The sequence below is a fragment of the Limulus polyphemus genome, unplaced genomic scaffold (genome assembly GCF_000517525.1).
Source record: "Limulus polyphemus unplaced genomic scaffold, Limulus_polyphemus-2.1.2 Scaffold1343, whole genome shotgun sequence".
NCBI lineage: Eukaryota > Metazoa > Arthropoda > Merostomata > Xiphosura > Limulidae > Limulus > Limulus polyphemus.
Genome location: NW_013666953.1, coordinates 95,005 through 119,673, shown reverse-complemented (window position 1 = coordinate 119,673; position 24,669 = coordinate 95,005). Strand labels below are relative to the sequence as shown.

The 24,669-nt window shown below is 30.4% G+C and overlaps 1 protein-coding gene across 5 annotated transcripts in view; it reads right to left on the bottom strand.

The window, feature by feature from the left end:
* The window catches only part of LOC106463184 (histone acetyltransferase KAT2B-like), a 41,547-nt gene that overhangs the window by 8,375 nt on the left and 8,503 nt on the right, over positions 1-24,669 (bottom strand). For 2 of the 5 annotated variants that reach the window (XM_022390628.1, XM_022390624.1), the window contains exons 3-13: positions 21,993-22,160; positions 20,903-20,962; positions 20,481-20,554; positions 18,786-18,976; positions 17,821-17,947; positions 16,110-16,220; positions 11,903-12,046; positions 7,075-7,189; positions 5,155-5,185; positions 751-862; positions 219-303 (exon numbers count right to left, since the gene is read on the bottom strand). In XM_022390628.1, coding sequence (XP_022246336.1) covers positions 219-303; positions 751-862; positions 5,155-5,185; positions 7,075-7,189; positions 11,903-12,046; positions 16,110-16,220; positions 17,821-17,947; positions 18,786-18,976; positions 20,481-20,554; positions 20,903-20,962; positions 21,993-22,160 — 1,218 coding nt within the window. The remainder of the gene's footprint in view (positions 1-218; positions 304-750; positions 863-5,154; positions 5,186-7,074; positions 7,190-11,902; positions 12,047-16,109; positions 16,221-17,820; positions 17,948-18,785; positions 18,977-20,480; positions 20,555-20,902; positions 20,963-21,992; positions 22,161-24,669) is intronic. The other 3 variants (XM_022390625.1, XM_022390623.1, XM_022390627.1) reach the window with 3 other exon arrangements.

Below are 24,669 nucleotides of genomic sequence, written 5' to 3'. Positions count from 1 at the left end.
TATATATATATATATATATATATATATATATATATATATACACACACACACACACACACACACATACATATTAAACCTTTTTCAGAATGTTAATCTGCTTCATTTGTTTTCATAAGTGAAGTCTAAAACTAAATACAAAACATGTTAGGCAATTTCAAATGAACAAACAGAAAATACTTATGCAATTATGAATATTACAGTTGTAAAGAACTACAAACCCATAGGGTACTTGATGTGATCATAATAATCTGGAGCTTCAGACTTCTCCACTGGCTTCTGAAAGGGCCAAGAGCTGTTGTGGCTCTGCATGTCAAACAAATTGGTTGTTAAGTTAATTTATAGTTTCACAGAGAAGTAAAACAGCCTTGATTACAAAAATAAATTAATCTTTGGTAATATTTAATAGTGTTCAAAAGTAATAATTTTATATAAGAGTTGTTTACAATTCTTTTAAGCAGTTTTAATGTACAACACAATTTTAATGCTTTTTTAAGTATTTTGAAAATGCATACAAATACAATGATTTATTAAGAGTTTGAATAAATAATGGCTGTCTATTAGATATAAAAGAAGCATACACATATTTCAGTGGCATATTACAACAATTCAGTCAAAAACAGTTTCCTCTCTGTTAAATGGTTTTGTATAATTTGTGTTATAATTGTCTTTAGTGTCTGGTATAGCTGTTCCTGCTGTACTACACTGTGGAGTGAAAGACATTTTAGAGGAATTGGATTCACTTTCACTTACCTTGATTTGTGTTAAAATTGTCTTTAATGTCTGGTATAGCTGTTCAGGATCTAGCTGTTCTTGCTTTACTACACTGTGAAGTGAAAGGCATATTTCAAAGGAGTTTGAAACACTTAAAAATGAAAAGAACCTAATTAATTCAAAACAGAAGTAATATTACTTTGCTAAAGCACTTCTACTTAAGGGATTAATGGTAAAACATTTTTCCTTGAGTAATTATTTTATAATTCATAAACTAACGAATGTACACAAACATACGTGTCTTTACTCAATAAAACCTTCTTCATCTTTACAAAAAATACCTTCTCTACACTTTAAATTCCAACATTTAGTTTTGGCTGAATATTTCAGCTGTAATAGTAGACAGTGTTCAATCAGTACAGACAGTTGGATGTTTACTGTACATTTAATACAAATATATATATATGTATACATTATACATAAAATTCAAACATCATAAACTAGTTCTACAACACTAAAGTTGCTGCACTTTGCCATATATATATTCCAACATCATTTGCAATTTGTAAAACAAACATGAGAAGACATGGCTGATGCTTCAAGTTTTTAAGTGGAAAAAAGTTATTACTATTTATTTATCAATTCACTTTTCAAAAACAAGCTACTTTTTTATTAAATACAAAATTATGCCATTTGAGTTGCAAACTGTTTACTAGTTAATATTAATAAAGGAAAGGAAATCATCATTGGTAATTGACTAAATTGTAAATGGAAGATTCTTATTACTTAACCTCAGCTATCATTATAACGATGTTACACATATTCAGACCTGCCAACATTAAATTTTGAAAGACAGTAATTCCTTCCAGGACAAGCAAAAAAAAATGGAAATGGTGTCACTACTAATTATGTTTTATTTAATACTTACTAATTACAGTGTACTGCTGAATAAGAGCCCTGTAAGTAGTACTCTTGTCTTTCTTTAGGAAATTGTTTGTAAATTCTTGGAAGAAACATGGTTTTTGTGCCATCTCCATCTGAAGTTTGACAATGATCCTCGAAAGACTATCCTGTTTTTGCAAACAAGTGAGAAAACCCTCTCACAACCTGCATTGCTGTATGGTATTATAAGAATAGACTTCATTACTTTGGAAAGTTTATCGTATTTAAAGTTGCCCAGCTCATCTTTCATTTTTCCAATACTATACCAACACTTCTCTGCTGGCTCACAGATCTACATCAGTCAATGGATCAGTAGGTGAGAAATTGCTGCTGAAGACAATTCATTATACTGACCCAAGGTTCATCCCTTGCAATGAATAGTTTGAGTTTTCCAACAAATTATTTTACCAATTCCAAAGAACAACTTTCATAATCAATTACCAAGTTCTTTTTTTTTAATTGAAGTTTTCTGTCTTTGAAATTCAAATCCAAAATATTTGAACAATTTGAAATTGCATGTGGTGTCACAAGTATGCTTAACAAATCCTTGAATAAAGCAAACAGGATTCTCTGCAAGCAATGGATGAGTGGGTCCTCCGACTGTAGTTTCATATTATACTTGTCAAAGATTTGAATACAATTATTCAGAAACAATGCATATTCATCTACTTGATGTAAGTAACTTGTAAAGTCTTTACTCTTGCAAGTAAGGTTTTCCTGATGATTTGTTGTCAGGTGTGTCCTATACCTTCTCACTTGCCTTTGCAATTTTGTCTGCTATTTTCCTACAGGAACCATCCATAGAAGATCCAGATCCTTGCCCAGGAAACACATTTACAGACTGCCTTTGCTTGGAAAGTTTTTCTTTGCATTTTTTTAAACAATCACACTCTTTCTCAGTGGTAAGTTACCTCTTCTTTCACCTTACATTGCCATTTTTGGAGATTCTAACTATTACACTTTATATTTGATCCTTTGTGCTAACTCTTTTATAAAAAAAAAATCTCTTTCTCAACTGATACTGCTGATTTGTATGGAACAGATTTTGTCTTCACGTGGATTTTTTGTTTTCTTCATCTTTTTTTTTTCATCATGTTTGTTTGCAAAGTATTGCTTCATAGGTCTCCACTGCTCAATTAACCTATAAGTATTTTCCAAGAGACAGTATGTTCACACATGCTTCACATCACATAGATTCCAGAGTTCTCTAAGTTCTTGTTTATTATTTGCACTCTCGTCCAAATAGCAATAAATGTCAACAAGAATTTCATCCAACTAATATTACAACTTCTTGGCTGCTTTTTCTGCTGCCAAATGAAAGAGGTGACATGGGCATCCCCTAATCACCATTTCAGGGTTAAGATTCAGAAGATAACCTGCAACTCCTTTTTTTTTTCTCTCCCTTTCATCATATTTGTGTTATCAACAGCTAATGCTACACAATTCTTCTTCTCTCCCATTGATTATCCAATTAAATAGGGATTACACAGTAATACAATTAGTACCTTTTCCTTGTTGTTCTTGAAGTATGACATTATAATAGAGTATAGTTGACTGTCATTATCATTACTGACATCAGTGGACAAGATGAAAACCCTAGCTTTAATGTTACTCATAATTCACTCAGTTGCACTGCTGGCCATTTCTCCAACTACTGCAGGGGTTTTAGTTCTAGAGCATCCATATCTTTTAGTGATTTCCAAATCGAAAAATATTCTGGTAAAAGTTTTTGAAGCATAGTCCAAAACCACCACTGAAAAATTGTATTCCACAATAAAGGAGGTGAATAAACATTCCTCTCTGATCATATCCTTTTCTGATTTGGTATTGGGTTTTATGAAAAATGAGCCCAGTTATTAATTCCAGATAATCTCAATCAATTTTGCTGGTGTTTAGTAGTGTTGAGATGTTTTTTGATGTCATTCTCACCTCTACAAAAGATCGGAAGATTGTATTCCACAATGAAGGAGGTGAATAAACATTCCTCTCTGATCATATCATTTTCTGATTTGGTATTGGGTTTTATGAACCCAGTTATTAACTTCAGATGGCCTCAATCAATTTTGCTGGTGTTTAGTAGTGTTGAGATGTTTTTTGATGTCATTCTCACCTCTACAAGCAATGGAGGAATCATAAACACAAATTGTACATCTTGCGTATTTCATACTCTTTGAGGATGAAACAATATCAACGAACTTCTGCTCACTATAAACTTTTCTTTGTTGGAGTCATTGTGGAAGAAGCAGAACCACCATTTTCCTCTCAAAAAATTATCAGCACACGCTAGACACTTACTACTTACACATGTTTTTAATAGACTATTTCGAGCATTTATAAGAATGAGACACAAACCAAAGAGTGGTGAATTAATCCTGGAAAATTATTAGAAGAAAAAAAGATTGATGGAAAAATTTTGGAATTTCACATAAAATCATAAAATAACACAACAATTCATACAGGGGTAAAATGAAAAAAAAAGGAACAGTTATGCCTAAAAGCATAAGAGTTGGCAGGTCTGCATATTAATCCATCATCTATTAAACTGCTAATAAAATAAAATAAAATTTCAGCTTTGAATGCTTCTTTCATAAACATTTAATAATATTTTCTAATTGTGATTCCACTTTGTCTTATTTTAGTTTTAATATGGTAGTCATGGATAATTTGACCATGCTCTTTATTTTATATTAATAAGTAAGATGACTTTTTAATAACTGTAATACTGTTACAAAATATTTTAATGCTATCTGGATATCTCAAAAAGGCTAAAAGGTCTGATCAGTTGTGAAACTAGAAAAATCTACAAGTTAATAAAGTATAAACCAAGTGCAATTTGGAATACTCTTGTTTACTTAGTAGATTTTTATAATCTACATACAGTAAATATTATTTTTTATTGAATAGATAGAGTTGTTTAAACATTTGTTGAAGAACTTGTAGCATTCTTCAAATACCTATAGAATGATAGGTTTCTTTTATGTGAATGTAAAACACTTGAATACACCACTTTATGTTAATAAATGTATAGATAAAGTATTTAGAATCAAAAAATTTAACATTGTTTAAAAAATTTGAGGTAAAATCCTATAGATATTGAAGGTATTGTTCTTCAATTGTATTAAGCATTTTCCTTTAACACACACACACACAATAATTAAACAGTTGGTCCACTGTATAATATCAAGTGATGAGTTTGATGGAATGTTATAACATTATTCACATACCTAAAATCATTTAGGTTACTATATGGTGAAGTAAAACAGACTCAATACCCCATATTAATTTTCTTTTTTTGCTTTTATTACAAGAATTACTTGCATAATATAGCTACAGTACTCGCTTTAAATTGTCATGAAAATCAGAAAATAGAATGTTGATGAGGACTTACAAGTAATGTGCAACTACCAACAACCCTTATGTGTGTATGTATATATACTTATATTTATATTAAAATGATTTGTTTTATTAATTACAACAAACACAAATAGTGCATACACTTACTTTTTTTTTTCAGGTTTCCATCCTGTTTCTTCTGAGAAAGAAAAATGAAAGGAAAGGTGTTCATACTACAGTCAATTTTTAATGCAAATAGAAACAAAAACACCTTGTCTTTAATAGGTCCAAACATAAATCAAAGAAAGTAATATACTGAAGGAGTATTAATATCAAGACAAAATGTATTTACCACCCAAAGTGGTTCATTTGAAATAGTCTGCTTTTTAATTCTCATACCCTGCTTTCTGTTTCCTTAGGAACAACTACCTTCTCAGATCTGCCACAGATGGGAAGTAATCTTAGATGTGGGACATTATGAGCTCAAACACTTGTATCTTTCCCTCATTGTCTTAGCTCTAATTTTTATTACTTCTACTTTTCATTTCTAATTCAATTTCACATGTGATGCTTGCCAATGCTTTAAATCGAATTACAGACAGTGTATCCTAAACTATTTCAGCAAGTTCTACCTCTACAGACATCTATCTAAGTATCTTACTATGGCCACTTTTAATTTTCTGAATTGTAGTTTGTATTCCATTTCTATTTGTCAATCCTTTAAACACAACATCTCTTTTTGTTTCTGGCCTAGTTGTCTGGATTTGTTTTTAAAATCATCCAAGTTAAGGATGTGCCATTGAGTGCCATACAAATACAATATCCTAGGAACAGTCATCAGAGTTAGAAAACAAAACAAAAAAGTAATGTTGCTGGTGTTGTTTGTAAGGAAAATGAAGTGAGAACTATCTTAAGAAGTAGGAATATCATCAGGAACATAAGTGATGATAAAGTGCTCTAAAAGCCATGTTGGTAGTAAAATAATAGTTTCACATGACTAAACAGAAAATTCAAACAACTTGCATCATCTTTATTTTATTAAGTCATCTATTTCTGTTCCTAATTTAATTGTTAACACAGTTACACATTAAATTCTTGAAACCAATTTATATATATAATCATCAGTTATCAGTATCTTTCATATTAAAAGAAAAACTCTATAGAAAGGTCAACTTAAACACACTTTTGTGATAAACTGCATCTTGACCAAAGCAGGAGAGGTCGGTCTGTCATGCTGTGCTGTCTTTCAGTGAAATTAAGTACTGCTAGCCTTCAAGCTTTAAGTTAATGGTTTTAGTAATTTAAGGTAGAATGAACTACTATACTCAAATAGAATCTGCTAATATACACAATCTGCTCCCTTAATCCTGAGAGCATAGGCTTAACTGCAGGATTTTAGCACATTCATGCAATTAAATATAACAATAGTTTAATATCATTTTTAATGACCTTCTTTAACTGCTTGCTTATTACAATTTACAATCAGTTACAACAGTTAGTGAAAAGTCTAACAGACTATGCACATCATGCATAATTTGTGACATAATTAAAACTTACTAATGCTCTTCTAATTTACTGAAAATTCCTTTGCAATTAATATACAAATAAATAAAGTTCTTCTACTTTTATCCCAGAACAGCTGTTAAACTCCGATTGTCATTGACAGCTCCATAACTTCGAAAGTTTCCATATATAAAAAAAGCTATTTAAAAACAAGTACATTACATTACAGCTCAGCATTACTCTAGTAAGCAAGATTCAATCATCTATCATAGTAGTTCCCAACCATAGATCCATATTAAACTTTTATCAATCGATAAAAATGATCAATATAATTTTTTATAAAGCTATAAACTTACTTAATTTAACAAAAGTCAATGCTTTTGTTGATTGATTATATTGTATTTAATGTTTTTTTATTTCATATCTACAAAAATTGACTAGTGACTTTGCCAGTCCATACTGCCAAGACTTGAGAACTTGCAATTAAAGATGTATATATCAAACTTCTAATAAAGTTTTTCAAGTTGACAGAAAATTTATCTGATGGTGTGAAGCTAAAACAATTCAGTAGTAAATACTACATACTTATTCCAGGTATACTTTCAACTGGTATCTCTCTCACTCCATCTTTGAAACAGGTCAAACCAGGATAGACTTTTTGCATTGCCTCCTGTTGTTTCTCTATCAGTTTTTTAATTATCTGTAAGAAGATAAATATGTTCCTTAACAAGTACAAACTATTATTCGTAATGGACACATGTATAATTAAATGTTAAGTTTTAAACTGTCTGTAATATAAATTATTTAACTTTATTACTAATACTCAATAACTTATTTCAGAACATCTGTGGGTAAACCATTGTGTTTACATAGCACAGCTATTTTAATGCCATGTCTTAAAAAATGTTTCACCATTTGTGCAAGAGGATATAAGAGAACAGGATATTGCATCTATAAAATAGCTTACAAAATTCAATATTGCTTGGACTACAGAATCTTATCAAAATAAAAGTGGCTGATCAAAATGTGTCTTGTTATTAACTTGATAAGGAACTTCACATTTTCCAGAAGACTAATCTTTTAACTTTGACTTAGCAAAATATACATTTTTTTTTGTGTGTTATGCTCTTGCTTAAATCAATAGTTGTGGATGAAACAAAAAAAAAGCTTAACTAAAATAAGGTATCCTCTTTTATCATTAACAATACAGATAACATTGTTATAAATGTATTGATAAAGTGTGAAATCTAAAGAACTGTATACAAATTTTATAAAAGCAGAGTAACACTTAATTATTTGGGACTTAACTAAAAATCTGATGGATAATATAACATATACATTTTATTTGTACATTTCTTTTCCTCACCAAAACATGAATTTTAGTGAAGAAAACATGATACACAGGCCTAATTTATTCTTTAATTCACTACTTCTGCTGCAGTAGACTAGTTTTGCTGAATTCACAGTTTATCAGTGCTGCTTGAAAGAGCAAAGTAAATAAACAAAATAGGTCTCACATAACGGTGAACTGTAAACAATTTGTTTGATTTCAATGATCAAAGTATGGTAAAAGGAATTATTGATAAATCTGACATCAAATACATAATACTGTGTTGAATGGCACTCTTTAAAATATTGTGACATTCACACTTTGACTACCACCCATGCATACAGGGTTAATGTAGATTACACTGAATATGCACAGTATTGTAATGAATAAAAAACCCTATAACCCGAGAGCATTCAAAAGGTGGACCTTTCTTCTTCAGGGGCAAACTTGTATTGTAATATAATGTTACATGTTTATTTTTGTTTGGTTTAATTTAGCAACAGTTCTGGTTAGAAAAGAGTAAATACCAGATACAGTATACAGAAAAATAAACTGAAATGTGTATTTCAAAGGTTCTTGAGGCTATGCAGCTGCAATATGCAAATTGTATAAATAGCAAAAGTATTTATATTTTTCACATGAACATCACCTCGCACTCTGACTTGTCTGAGTCAGCCTGGAATCAGCAATTCATTGATATATCTTGAGTATACAAATATTTGTAATACATCTGATTTTTTGTGTATAACAAACTTGTACATTTGACTGAAGGCTTGCCACATTTCACACACCAAATAGACTCAGAATTATAGTCATCATTCCTTCTCTGATACAGGATTGGTCCATTGGACAAACCCCTTGAACATTCAGCCACATTTCATACACCAAGTAAATTCAGAATTATATTCATCATTCCTCTTCTGATACAGGGATGGTCCATTGGACAAACCCCTTGAACATTCAGCCACATTTCATACACCAAGTAGATTCAAGATTATATTCATCATTTCTTTTCTGATACAGGGTTGGTCCATTGGACAAACCCCTTGAACATTCAGCCACATTTCATACACAAAGTAGATTCAGAATTATAGTCATCATTCCTTTCCTGATACAGGGTTGGTCCATTGGACAAACCCCTTGAACATTCAGCCACATTTCATACACCAAGTAGATTCAGAATTATAGTCATCATTCCTTGGACAAACACCCTGAACATTCAGTAAATATACAATCTAATTATCTATCTTTAACAGACCAATTATGTACTTTGTTCACACTTTTTGCTTGATAGATATGTGATTAACTTGCAGCAGCAAATGCATTGCACTACGTAATCTTCCCTGCTATTATTGTTTTTTATATTTTAAAATTAACACTTACTGAGGTTATGTTGTAATAATTTAAATAAATATATAAACAAATGAGGATACTTTATACCCTTGTGCTTCTATAAAAATATATTCATGAAAATCATGCAGAAATTTTCTCAAACTTCCGTGCAGTGGCACATATTATGTTTCAAGATAATGCTGAGTAGGCTCTCCACGTTCATCCAGTTGGATACTTTACCTACAGTTGTGCATTTTAAACAATAACATTAACTTGTTCAATACGACACTTCAAAAACCTGTATGGTTTCAGACATGGTGTACCCATCTTAGATAATGCTGGCTTGATGCTGCCACCTGGATTGACTCCTGGTGGTATAACATGCTTTGGCATGTTGAGTGATTTCCACTGGGAACTTAGCCAGGATTAATCATGATGTATTCAGACCGTCAAGCTTCTCGGATTTACAACTTTTATTCAGCATAAAACCCATACACAGAATATAAAATATTATCATTTTCTGTTATAAGATTTTTTTAAAATAACTTTTAGGAGGGTTTCTTTTCTTTGTTTCAAATCCTGAGTAGAGATTTCAATTGTGACAGACAGTTAAAAAACTTATGCTTGAAAGATGGCTAATTCTGCACTTCCCATCAGATTTCTTTGTTTCTGCTTTCGAAATAGAGAACCAGTTGTAATTTTATGTTTATTAAATGTGGATAATGCTTGGTGTTGAGGTGTTAGAACTATTTAACCCACTACCAATTATCTTGTAAACTACTTGCCTGTATCTTTACTGTTAGTATCTTTCATGAAATGTAGCCCACCAAGTGCCAGTGCCTTGTTCACCATGCATGTCATGTAATCCACCAAGTGTCAGTGCCTCGTGCATCATCCATGACATGTAACCCACCAAGTGCCAGTGTCTTATGCATCCTCCATGACATGTAATCTGCTAAGTGCCAATGTCTTGTAAATCCTCCATGACATGTAACTATAATGACTTTTGGCAACAGACTACTGTTTTATGTAATTGCACTATATAAATATTTATTATTTCCAATATATCCGCACTAAAGATGTACTGATACTTGAGCATTCCAAGCCTGCTTGTGAACATGGGGGAATTCTTGAACATCATCCATTTTCATTTAGAACTGGGGAGAGCTTGTCAAGTAAATTAGAGGTAGAGAGAACTTTCTTTGCAATACGAAGCATTTTATTATTAAAATGCACTACAGTGCAGCTTTGCAGGTTAATGTTTGTTTGTTTGTTTGTAGTTAAGCACAAAGCTACACAAAGGGCTATCTGTGCTCTGCCAACCACAGGTATTGAAACCCAGTTTCAAGCATTGTAAGTTGTAAGTGCCACTGGGGAGGCTACTGGTTGTTTGAAGCAAATTGTACCTTAGCATGAAAAAATAAATAAATGACACTTTACTCTCCAGGTCCACTTTCAATGTTTACTTAGCATACAAAAATAAATGGCATTTTACCTTCTAGCTTTACAAAAGTTAGAGATTATAAATTATTACTTCATAAAAAATATAACATTTCACATTTTGTATCTTTTAGAAAGAAAAATAATTACATCCTGCTCATCTGAATCAGGGGCAGTGTACAAAGTTTAGCCTCTGAATACATGAATAAACCTTCAAAAGTAATTTCTGAGAGAAAATACTGCAAACTTAAAATTACTTCACACACCAGCACACGTAAAAAAGTTAATAGTATGATACGAGAGTGACTGCTCACAACATATATATTAGCTTTTATCATTTCAAGCCCTTACAGCTTTCTCATATCAAAACTAAATGCCTGCCAATGCCATAATATAGATGCATGTATAAAAAATTAAGACATCAATACACTGAAAAAAAAAGGCATTTCATGAGTCTGAGCAATGGAAAATGTCTGTTTTTAGCATCCTATCATGTGAAACTTGGCACTACATTCTAAATGGTTCAATACTTGTTACTGGAATATAACTCGAACTAACAAGTTGAAAAGATCAATAACCTTACACAAACAGTCACACTAACATGGTATGTACTACTTTTTACACTTCAAACATTGTGTAGTACCTATTCAGTCATACAGTATTTGAAAACTGCATTCCATTTGATCCATTTCAGTTGTTTTCAATAAATTGTCCAGGTCATGGTCACGAAAAATGAATTTTTTGAAGAATATAAATGAGCAACTTGCAGAAACATTGCTGTTAGTAGTTTTATCAGAGGTAATCTTTCACCCTAGTGAAAGTAACAAGTGTAATATCGTTTACACTTTATAGCATTAATTGTGGTTTATTACCATCAAGTCAATGGGAGCATACATTTTTGTTACATGGAACATTAAATTATCAGTAGTTCATTTTAATGTTGACAAGTCAGTGATTAGCTGATGTAGTTAATACATTTATCATCTTCACAAAATTATTATATATATTCAATGAATTTAAATATCCTTTGACTGTTATACCAAATAAAATGGCACACCTAAAACTATGTCTTCCTGAACCAAGAGTAAAAATCTTCTAGTGAAGCCAATTCCTTACCTTAATAGTCCTACACATAATGTAATATGACAACACATGTTTTAATAAGTACTAAAATATAACAATACAACAAATTCAGCTATCTCATAATAAAGTTCAATACTGAACTCCAAGAAAAATATCCATTATTTATATAAGAATGTTGGACTCAAGAGAACTTCTTTTGACATCACACAATGTTCACAAGATCCTCACCTCTTTCTGTTTCCGTATGACACATGAAAATTCAGTATACACAATTCGAGGATTCAATTCACAACCCATTAAAGTTGCTCCTTCATAATCCTTGATGAAGCCTATATATGCTGCTTTAGGAAGTTTAATATCTTTGGAAAATCCCTAAAGAGATGATAAGAACAAATTCCTTAACTGTTTAAGACAAACAGAAATGCTGATTAATGTTACTTTTCCACATAAAAAAATATAGACAAACACACTAAGTATTTTGATTATTTGAAACATGCTGTCTTTTACAATACCTATAGTATACAATTAATCTTAAGTTGTATTGCTAGTAATGAATAGTTCTACAATATGATTTATTAAAGTTTACATACAAATATTTCAAATCTTCTGATTGCATGAGTATATTCTTGTTAAATATAGACTATAATTCAGTAGTCAGAACGGGAAATGGAACTTCTGGCTAGATCTGGATCTGAATCCATAAAGGTTGGGGGTCAGGATGGTGCCTAAACCTCTGAAGTCAGAGGGATCTACATGCTTTCTGGTACATTCTAGGCTATTTTGGGCACTAAATATTCACATTATTTACTACTAGGATGACCAGTAAACACTGGACTTTTGCCATTTTAATTAATTCATGTTCCACTGGCCAAAATTTTAGAGCAGTTAACATATACACTGGTCATTTCATGAAATATTGAAAATAATACTATGTACAAGTGTTTATACTTGCAATAGTTAAACCAGTTACACACAAGCTAGTCATTTCAAGAAATACTAAGGTAATACTTATATGGATTAGTTTCCAATAAAGCAAGTTACTAACCTATCATGTATAAACTGAGTCTTTTAAAAGGCAGATATGGATACTTCATTAAATTTCTTAAAATATATATGAGAAAATAAAGGTAAAATAACAAAAGTGTTGAATGAATTCTTGTGTGTCAATCTTTAGAAATTATCTATCTGTATGTTGTTTTTAATGATGTACTTTTGATATCTATTTACCCATCTTTAATGCCTGGAACTTGTGGTTTAATATCACTTTACAAATTGTACTCCACAGTTCAAGTAGGGGTGAAGTAAACATGTACACATTTGAGAATAGCCGATATCTAAACTCTGAAGTTAGTTAGAAATTCTGGCAAACTTAACCAACAGTCTTTGTGAGAACATCAAAAAGTTGACTATGGCCCAACACAGATAACAGAAAATTACACAGTGACAAAGAATTAAGAAAAAAGGTTCAAGTGTATGTTATAAAACAAAAAAAAACACACAGCCTGCTTGTGATCAGTAAAATAATGTTAAGAAATAAATGATCATTACATGTTATAGCATCCTATTTTACAGAAAATATGTAAAATGAAAAATAAAAATTATTGTTACTGATAGTAAAACAACTGATGCATGACTTATCCATACCCCTGTTGGCAAAAAGATAAAAATATCATACTAAAAAAAAGAAAACAAAAAGGTTTACAATTATATAATTCATAAAACCTCTAACCCTCTCTGCCTGGACATCATTTACTGCATGTCACAAGGTTTTATTGGCTTACATTCAAAATTTTATTAAACTACTTTTATGTTATACCAATCAGTATAGCATAAAATCATAGCTAATAATCCATATTTCAATAGTATGTAAGTCCTAAGTTCTTAATTTTATAAGGCAATATCTAAAAAAAATCTGAATTTCTCCTAGCGTGAGAAAGGTGACACATTTTCTCTAGGGATTCTCTCTTCTCTATTTTATTCACCACCCCTCCAATAAGTATGAAATTTAACGTAAATTACTCACTAGAAAATCATCATTGCTCAGATAAACCATAATTGTTATAGCCTTCAATTTTGTTTGGTTACAGAGCTATCAAACTGAAAATCAGACCCCCTTTTGCCACACCCACCTGTCACATCCTCTCTTTCAGGATTTGTTAATAGTTCTCTCTTACATTTAATTCTACATTACCCATAACTAATAGAAAGCCAAGGTTTTCATCAAATGACACATTATATCATGCTGTGTTCTGAACAGAGAATTGTCAATTTCTTTTTAGTACAAGCTTTGTTCCTACGAGAAAGATAACAACTAGTTTAGATGAATTTGTAACGGCTCTTGTCACAGTTAGAAAGCCACAAAAATTGTGATAGTTAAAAAGAAATTATCTGCTTTTGTTCTTTGGTGCATTATTTAATGCATTACTACCATTAATATAAAAAAGTAGGGTTAAGTGTCATTGACAGTCGACAGAAAAAAAAAACAATGACCCAGGTAAGTACTTTATTTCTTGTTTTTCATGTTTATTCTTTATTTATTATTATAAAAGTAACTAAGATGTAAAAATAAGGATCTCTTTAGATTATTTAAGGTTAGATTAGGTAAAATAAATAATTATGATATAATAGAAATATTTCAAGAGTCACGCACATGAGCAAGTCATGGATAGTGTAATTCGATAGCGTAACGTGAGCTCCACGTTCCCCAAATGAGTTATAACTTATAATGGCATGAATAGTAGTTACACACGTTCAAAGGGCAATAAAACAATAAAATTTAAGTATAAATAGATGTATATTGTTACAAGTTTAAAGCTACTTAGGATAAACAAATGTGGTTTCATGTTACAATTTGAAGTCATTTTAGAAAGAAAAAAGGGTAATTTCGATTTATTTAGATTTTTCTTGGTGGTTACAAGGTTGGTCAAGTTGATCAATCTTGTATCGAGTAAGGGTAGAGAAAATAAGAGATAAAATATAAAGTTTTACTGAAAACAAACACTTGAAACACATTTAGGAGGTTTAGAGATTACATAAATGAAATCCAAGATTTTTGAAATGAAGAAAAGTATTTTTAATCACTTTGCACATGGACTATTCAAAACAAATACTCGATATATTCAAGGATAAATCTTTAGTTTATTAAAAATACTTCACTAAAAATATACATTTTTGTATGTTAAAGACTTGTAATGTTTACTGATAGACTGCCACATTTTGGGAAGATATACATACTATATTAAAAGTAGGTAGTATCAAATCTATAAAGACTTTATATGAGTACAAAGAGGTCACATGGTTTGTGAAATCGAACGAGCCCATATTGAGAGAGTTAAAGCTAAGACAGAACAACATTCATTTGCTCATAAAACCTCCATTAATGTATGAACTTTTACTAGATTCAAAATTAATTCAACATCATTAATACAGATTTTGGTGGCTGTTCTTGGACAATAAGTAATATTTATATTGACAGTTAACTCAAAGTTACAGATAAATGCTTTGACTTGATATCACTTAGAACACACATGAACCTTCTTGTAGCTCAGATGAAAAACCAATATGATTAATGAAAGAATAATAATAATGTTAATAAAATAAGATACAAAAAGCAACTTGCTCAAATTAAATATTAAACACACAGACAAAAAATAGCTTTCAACTACTCGATTTTCTGGTGTGTTGATAAATATGGTTTGTGTATTTTGTGGTTACGTTTCTTTTTTTTTTATACACTGAAACAAATTTCTATTTTTGAAATGGTGACCTTTACCTTAGGCCTTTTAACATCAAAATCAGTAAGAGATTTTTTCCCAGTTTTAAGGAAAGTGACTTACAAAGTTTGATTAAAAAGGTTCATGTCTAGATGGATGTGAGGGCAACAACACTATTATATTCCCCCCACCTCCACAAACCTTTTCTGTTGGGAGATAAAATGAGAAATATCATTAAAATCATTATATATTAACTCAGATCTAATACGTACAGAGAAAATACAAATATGTTCACCATAAAATAAAACTGCTGACAACTTTAGTTAAGCAGTAGCAATCATCTTTGCACACTAGCCTTTTATGAGAGAAATTCGCAATGTTTGAAAGACATCATGGCCATCTTGTATATGAAATAAGTTTGTAAATCTCCAAGAGATGTACAGTGAAAGTAAACTTAATAAATTTAATGATATCAAAAAAGTGAAAACTAAGCATAAACAAAATGTTTTATTTAGAATGTCTTATTTTAATCTAGAAAAATAATCTAAATATATTTAATGTGTCTATTTTTCTTTAAAATAGCTACACTATATTCAAAAGTCAGTAACACCTAAAAACTAGCCAAAACCTTGGACTCTGACATATGAGAACACTAATTCTATGGATGAAAGTCGTATACTCAAGAACCCAAGTTTTTATGTAAGATATAACCAAAAACATACCTGCTTCCTAAAGTAGCCAATAGCAAATTCATCTGCAAAGGTTAGGAAGTGTATAATATTGTGACGTATGTGATAATCCTTTAGATGATTCATGAGGTGTGTTCCATATCCCTGGTAAAAAAAAATATATATATTAACTATCTGAATGCTTAAGGGTAATTTGTTGCTTTATGAATTTTGCAAAATATTATCTGAGAACATAAAATTTTGCATTTAGCTATTACTTGTTGCCTGAGGTTAATATAACTAAGCTACATTCCTCACACTGTAATACGTAACAGACAACTTTTTTACTTCCAAAATACATCACAGTTTAATTTCATAACCTTCTGCTGGAATATGTTTGTCACACTGATTAGCCAAACTTATACTCCTATCTAATACTGGATACATCACAGTAACTTAAGTTTAATTTCATAACCTTCTGCTGGAATATGTTTGTCACACTGATTAGCCAAACTTATACTCCTATCTAATACTGGGATGAACTGATTTTCACCTAGATTTAGCATGACACAAAATATATAAAATGCCAGATGTTTTATTCTATTTCAACCAACTCTTTCAGCTGTATGTTCTTTAAATGGTTTACAGATTATCAGAAGATTATAGTGGCAAATGCAACATCCAAGTTCATTCCAATAATACTCAATGAGAAAATGTGCACCATGATTTGAAGCCATTGTTGAGCTTTCTGAACCAATCTCAAATAAAGAGAGCATGATGGATTGCTAAACCTTATAGCAAGGGCTGAATCTTCTTGCTTCTTTAGAAGGAAAAAAAACATTCAAGATTGTATGTGAATGTTGTTGTCAGGTGTGTTCAACCCACAATTCTGCATTTCCATCCTGAGGGGCTCTTCCAGTATAATAATTTAGAAGTTTCTCACACCATTATATCACCTCTAGCAGATGGCACTGTTTAAATAACACAAAATGTTTTTTTTCAATATTTTTGCTTCATCATAACTACTTAAAAAGTTAAAACATGTGATTCATCATGCCATATCATATGCTTTCATTCCTTAATTGTCCAGTCCACTGATTATGCTCTAAGCATCAATAAAGCCAGTAACTTTCAGCCTGTTTGTAAGTTACCATATCACTTGTTTTTTTCAATATCATTCTCAAAGTAAGGTTGAAGAAAGTTAAATCCCTATCATTGTTAAAGGAATCAGGACACAGGTTGTCATCTTTTGTCTTTTTCACTTGGTTAATCACCAGCAGTTATCTAGTGAAAGATGTAACCCTTTTCTTCAACTGCTACTAACTGCAAACTTTCTTGACAAATGTTTATGAACAGTTGGGAAAACAAAAGGTATCTAATAACAATGCTGCTGCTCAACAGACACCATCCACTATCATGTTCCCTTTGAGAAAGATCCTTGTTCTTATCCACTGTCTTTCAAACTAATCATGATATAACTTCATCTTTGAATTTATAGAGTTCAATATCAGTTTATTTTTGCATATGCAAATAAAATTTTATAAATGCATGTATGCTTCTGTGCTGGTGTCCAAATAAAGTTGTCAGTCATTGCAGAAAAAAATATATGGTTATTACAAATTCAATATTATATCACCAAATATCTACTGTTCAGAAGACACCAAGTACTTGGGTTTCTGCAACTTTCAAATTTTCAATAGGCATCCTAAAACAAGTTCTGTTTTGCTTATATATGAAAGACGTATACACACATGAAATTCCTTACTTTAACTTGTTCATTTGAAGTTACGGCACAGAATACAATCTCAGAAAATCCTTGAGTGGGGAACATACGGAAACATATTCCACCAATCACACGGCCATCTTTGATCAAGGCTAGAGTCTTGTGTTTTCTGTGAGAGAAAGTTATAAAGAGCAATCATAATAGGATCATTTACAGGTGAACAGAGAAGGACTGGACATGAGGGTATTAATTCATACACACACATATGTATATATATATATATATTATATCTACACACACACTATACATATGAGATAAGATGAAACCAAGAAAATAAATATCACAAAATAAAGACAATACAGTAACTGAAGATAACACATCCAATTATTTTATTATTTTTGCTTAGTGAACAATAAGTAGCTCAACATTCATTAGCTAAAATTCTCAACACAGTTTCTTCTTTTTCAATACTTTTAAATATTGATTTTCATGCCGTCACTGTAATTTTATCCCACTGTGTGTGTGAAATATGAAAAAAAAAAGGAAGTAAAAACAAACTAGTTTTCATTATAGCAAATTTTAAACTACAAACTGAGAGATTTAAATACCCAATAAAAGTCAACTGCACCCATTGTACATTCTCATTGTTATGTACTTTGGCTTGCTAAGAAGGTATCAGAGAGATAACTAGTATTTCAGTTTATATTTGCAAATTACATATTTTGGCTTTGGGATGCAGATTCACTCTATGTTTTGTATCAGAAAAATAAAATAAAAAATAACAATGGCAGTATCATAAAAAAACTCATATTTTTAATTGCCATAATGCATAAAATACTTTCAGACTACTCAAGTTTTGAGAGAAATTTAATATGAACAATGTCCTAGGTTACCCGGCATTTCTGAAAAATTAAATGAATTGTCTTATCATTATTAATTAGAAAGCAACACAGTTTCATTTTAATCAAAATCACTTCAGTTTAAACTTCAAAGTCTGGGATACTTACGGGTCAAATACCAATCTGGTTATGTACTCTTTTGGCATACGTGGAAGCTGGTGTGAGAACACGTTTTGCAGACCAACCAACCAGATTAAGGACTCCTTACTGACTTTTCTTGTTAATGAGTTACCTACTACATGGAATTCAATCACTCCTCGGCTTTCCTCAGCACGAGCAGTTTCGTCTCGTGCTGCATGCTGAGTAATGAAAAAGCTTTAATTAAATATCCTTTGATAGAAATTAAAGCAAAGGCTAATGAGATGTATCATAAGTAAATATAAAATACTATATGTTTATGTATTTAGTTAAGGCAATGTGCAAAAAATGTTATTAGGTATCTATAACAAAAGCAAAAAGGCCACACAACTAACAATGTATGTATGTATGTATGTATGCACACATATACAAAATTAAATTTCTGCAGTATATCGTAAATATACAATGGAAATTATACGCATTGCAGAACAAGGCAAAAAATATTACTGCAGAAAGATAACTGCCATGATAGCACCAAAGCATGTTGAGGATATTCCGTCTCTCCAACTATCTTTCACACAATGGTGAAAAACAGTTGAACAAGGGGTAAAGCAACAATGTACAAGGTTTAGACTGCTGTTTGCTATCTATGGCTGACTGTGGGCTTTGGTAGTAATCCTTCTGTTGTAGTAACCTTATAAAATTAACTCTACATGACCTTCCTATACAGAATATGATTAAACTGTCCAACCAATACCCAAACATAGGATTCTGAAGTTCCTAAACTTAAGTAAATATAATGCAAAAATTTGAAAGTAGTATTATAATTGGGGGATCATATTCCATTTCATTATATATTTTAAAGGGTCATAATACAGTTGAAATTTATTTACAAGTTTCTTATAAGTCTCACAGCTGTATGATCTTTAAATTTCACCACATTAATGTTAATAATTAACCTTATGTGTGCATTGCACCAACCCGTTTCTGTGAAATTATAGAAAGCATTGTTGATTATAATTCTAAAATTATTAATTGTATTTTCACAAAAAAATTTAAGCACAGCTGAGAAGTTTCTAATTTTTACATTTAGTTACTTTTGTCAAAAAATATAACAATAAAGAAAACATATACATAAAAACATGAAATTGTAGTATTTACTGTACAAATGAGCACACTTGCACTTAAGTAAAAGTTGAATACATTATTCTATAAACCTCCCAAACTTGGATGCCCCGAAAAAATTCATGTAGCTTTCAAATATCCATTTTAGAATACAAAATATGCATCAGTGAATACAATGTCCTAAATCTACTATAACCTATTTGACCTTCTATGTAGGCTATAGATAGGTTAAAAATATTACATTAAGATATTCATAGAATGCGATGTTCACATACAAAGAAACTATGACATACTGTTATTTCTTGGGCACCAAAATCATATAGTTGTAATGAGCCTTATGTATGGGAGAATGTGCTCTTCTTATTGGTTTCAAACATACATCATGTAAAGTTATAATCTACGTTTTTATGCAAAGTTCACAAATGTATTTGATAATAAAATTGTTTGATTATATTTTAAATATAACACTATTAAACAATTATTATATATACAAAAGAAACGAGCCCAAAATCAATGGTTTAATCATGATGAATTTATTATTTTTTAATACATACATTTCAATCAAGATAAAAAGATGATAGTTCATTTATGCAAACATACCTCAGGACCCAACATTTCTTTTGGATCGGTTATAGTTTTTAATATTTCAGCAACCGTTTCTTCTGGAATATCACCTGTTTGGTAAAGAAAAGGATGCTATTACGTTTCACCAACGTATTTTTATTTTTACCAAAAAAAAAAAAACAGTTTTACATTTGTAACCAACTTACATAACAAGTTTGATTTTTTATTCTTTAAAAAAAAACAAAAAACTACAACATGATATGCACAGTAGAAAACAGCAAAATATTTCATGCTGTCTTACAAATATATAAACAAAAGCAAGTGATGAAGTATTTCAGTAATCCGGTAAACTCAATTGATGCCGAATAGTCTTTTTAAGTTTTTTGTTGAACAAAGTTAGTCAGAAATAATAATCTTTTATCATAACTGTAATAAGGTAATCTGTTTGTATAAACTACCTTCAATTTTCTTTCTTTTCACTTCTGGAATTGGAACTTCTTCCAAAGATCTTTTATCTCCTATAAGATTTAATTCAACAGACACAACTGCATTAACAATTTTATTATTAATAAATAAGCAAATCTTAACTCATCACTAAGACCTGGTTCCTCCTGAAAACTTTTTCAGGATAATGAAAACTTTTTATTTATTAAGGAAAAAAATATACATTTCTTGTTTTCCATTACATGCACTAAACACCAATTGCTAAAACTTAAAATGGTAATTAAATTTAAAAAACCATTACATAAATATATCTGTGATTGGGATCTTCATCGTTATGGTGAAATATTTCTAGAATGAGGTTAGGGGTTAAAAAGAAAAAAATGGTCTGTATGTTAATTTCATATCAAAATGTGTAAATATAAGACATTATTCTTCAGCACATAAAAAATTATTATTATCTTGTTAAGAAATACATATTAATTTAGTGTTTCTGAAGTATTAAAAACATTATATCATAAATAACTTACACTAATTTACAAATTTAAAAAAAAAGTCTTAAGATTAAATACCCTGAATGACTGTTTTACATTAAGAAATATTTTTTTCCACAAAACACTGTGCATAAAAATACTAATTCATTTCTTCCACTCTCAGTATATCAAATAGAATATCTATATTTTTTATGATACCAATATATCTTAAGGTATATTTATCGAATTATACTATAGTATTTCATTACCTGCACAATGTAAATATCATTTATGTTTGAAACTTTTTTTACAGTAGTGTTTCTTCAAATTAATTTCTGTATTTGGTTTCAGTATTTTTTATGATACCAATACATTCATAAGATATATTTATCAAATTATATAATAGTATTTCATTACCTGCACAATGTAAATATCATTTAAGTTTAAAACTTTTTTTTACAGTAGTGTTTCTTCAAATGAATTTTGGTTTCTGTAGAATAGACCATCACTTACTATGTAAAATTTACAGAGAATATGCAAATAGCTTGAATGTAAATTACGATACAAAATTAGTTTCACGTGCTTTTACATTGTGTCTGCCTACTTAATCACCAACAGATTATAAAAATAGTACCTTGACCATCAGCAGTAGAACTGGATTTGGATGACCTGGAAACTGGCAGTAACCCTGGACTTAAGTTATATGTAGTAAAACCATCACCACTAGGCAATGGGGAAGTGGACACACTCAACTTTTCAAAAACTCTTGTTGATGTTCCATTGCTCATTACTCCTGAAGAATCTAATTAAAGTTAAATTACGTAGTTAGTTATTTTAATTTGTTACTTTCTTCTTCCTTCTTCTTCTTCTTCCTGTACAGACTACAACCCTTCAATATTAACTAAAGTATATTATTGTGCCCTTCTCCACCAGCTTCAATACCTCCTTGACCTTTTATCAAACGATTAATGACATTTGCAATACTATCATGAATATGCAAAAAGCTGCAGGAAATCTGTAGACTGAAGAATATAAAACTTTTATTTCAAAATTCATTTCAAAATTGAGAAATTTCTTGGTACAAGCCCCCCCCTCCCCCATCCTCCTAGTCAATTATTTATTAAAGGTTTTTAATATAAAAAATTATGAAAATAAAGATTAAAACAAAAAATATACCTTATTTTTCATCAATGTTTTGTTAGGAAGTAGTCAGCAGGATGTACACTTGACAGAATTATAATGTTATGCAGTGCAGAACTCTTCGATGTTATAAAATAAAGTTCTAACACATCAAAATAAAGGCTTCTACAGGATATTTGAAGAAAGTAAAGGTATTTAAGGTTGGAATACATGGAAAATGGTTTTTGCAGGTTTCAAACATTGCCTAGAGAGCCTGTATATACCTTATTGATTATGTTCATCAGTATATTTAAACAGGCTTTTGTGGCTTTATTGCATTCTAAAATTGTCAGCTCGTTTATTACAGGAGGATGTTGTTTAAAATGGTTAATTAGCTGTTAAAAATCCTTTTTAGATAATAATTTATGTACAACACAAACAGGATTTGGGATTATCACACTGGATATGGTAGGTGTAGTATGGTTAATATTTTACAAAATATTCGAATTTGCTTTCACTCATGGATTGCTTAAATCACACATTACCAAATACCAAGAAGTATTAATGTCTTTTTGATACTCTTAATGTTTAGTACAAGTGGATTTGAAAAGTCAGTTGCTCTTGAGAGCAACAAACTTTTAAAAAGCATTGTAAAGGGGAGAAACTAAGCTTTAAAATAATGTAAGCAACTTGTCAATTGTTCGTACAGAAGTTTTGGCAGTTACAAGTTGATAGTTGAATACAGGGATTTTAAAAATACTTTCAAGGTATATCTTACGTATTTTTTTTACAATCTCTGCTTATTTTCCAATATACTATGTTTATAGTACAACTGCTGACCACAAACTAAATAGTATGTTTACATGTATTCAACCTGTATTTACTTTCCTAATTGAAAGAGTCTGTGCTTTGGCTATGTAGTATCAACTAATAAAGCTGTTTGTACTAAAGGAAACAGTTTTTCTCTAATAAAACCATGAGAAAAATTTTGTATTGAAATATATTTAGTCAAAATTCCATACCTAGTATATATATAGGAACAATGTTTTCATTAGTCAAACAAAGACTGTCTAAAACAAAAACAAAGAAATCACAAAATTGTAGAATTACTCCATCATTTGCTAACATGTACAATTTATGGATACGTTCCTTCACTAATTATTATGATTTAAACATATGCACTAAAGCCATAAGATATACTTTATCTGTGTGACTGCCTTTTGTTATAAGTTTACATCCTGCAAATTAAGTTATTTAGTAAACTCACCATGATTGAACTGCTCTTCTAATTCAGCAGTTACATATGCAATTCTAATTTCTGAAGTATAGAATACTATCTACACATTTCCAAATTCATTTTCATTTATCAATAATATAGTTATCGTTACTTATTACAAAATATTATTCATCTCTAATGATAATTCTTAGTGTTTTACAGCCTCACTATGTTTTTTTATAATTAGGTTTTACAACAAATCAGTAAAAGATAATCTCTATGTTTTGAAACAAGAAGTTGTTTTTGAATTTAGAAACAAGCACTGTATCTAACTGTAATAACCCTTTAAGATACTTGGAATATATCAAGCTGAGTGGTCTTCTTCCACCTCCCACCCAATACTGATAATATTGATTCTTACTTTCAACATATCTAAAAAGTAAAGCTACAACATATAACCTTTTCGAGACGGGTCATAGGTGAAAGGGCATGTCATCTCGTTCGTTGACTCGCATTCAAACTTTTATTGAACTGCTATTTCATGAATTTATGTCAACAAGTTTGGTATCAAATTGTAGATTATAATTCAAATTTTAGAACTATACATTACTCAATTTCTTGATTTAAAAGTAAATATAAAAGAAAAACAGATAAACATCAATTTTTGTGTGTCATGTGGTATGTTGAATGGAGCACTGGTTCAAATTAGATGTTTGTGAAGTCAAAATACTAAGTCTATAGTTTTGTACGAATTAGAAACTCAAATTACCGATATTGACAAGCTAGAATATAAAATAAGAACATCTTATATTTTCTATTTGCTAAGATATTGCTCATGTAATAAATCACACACAGTGGCACCCTGCCCACCTTATTCCATTTTTGGAAATGCTCCCTTATATACAGTTACTTTTATATACGACATAAATAAATAATCGGAAGCTCAGAATGTCCCCGTAGTGTTTTTTTCAGTCTT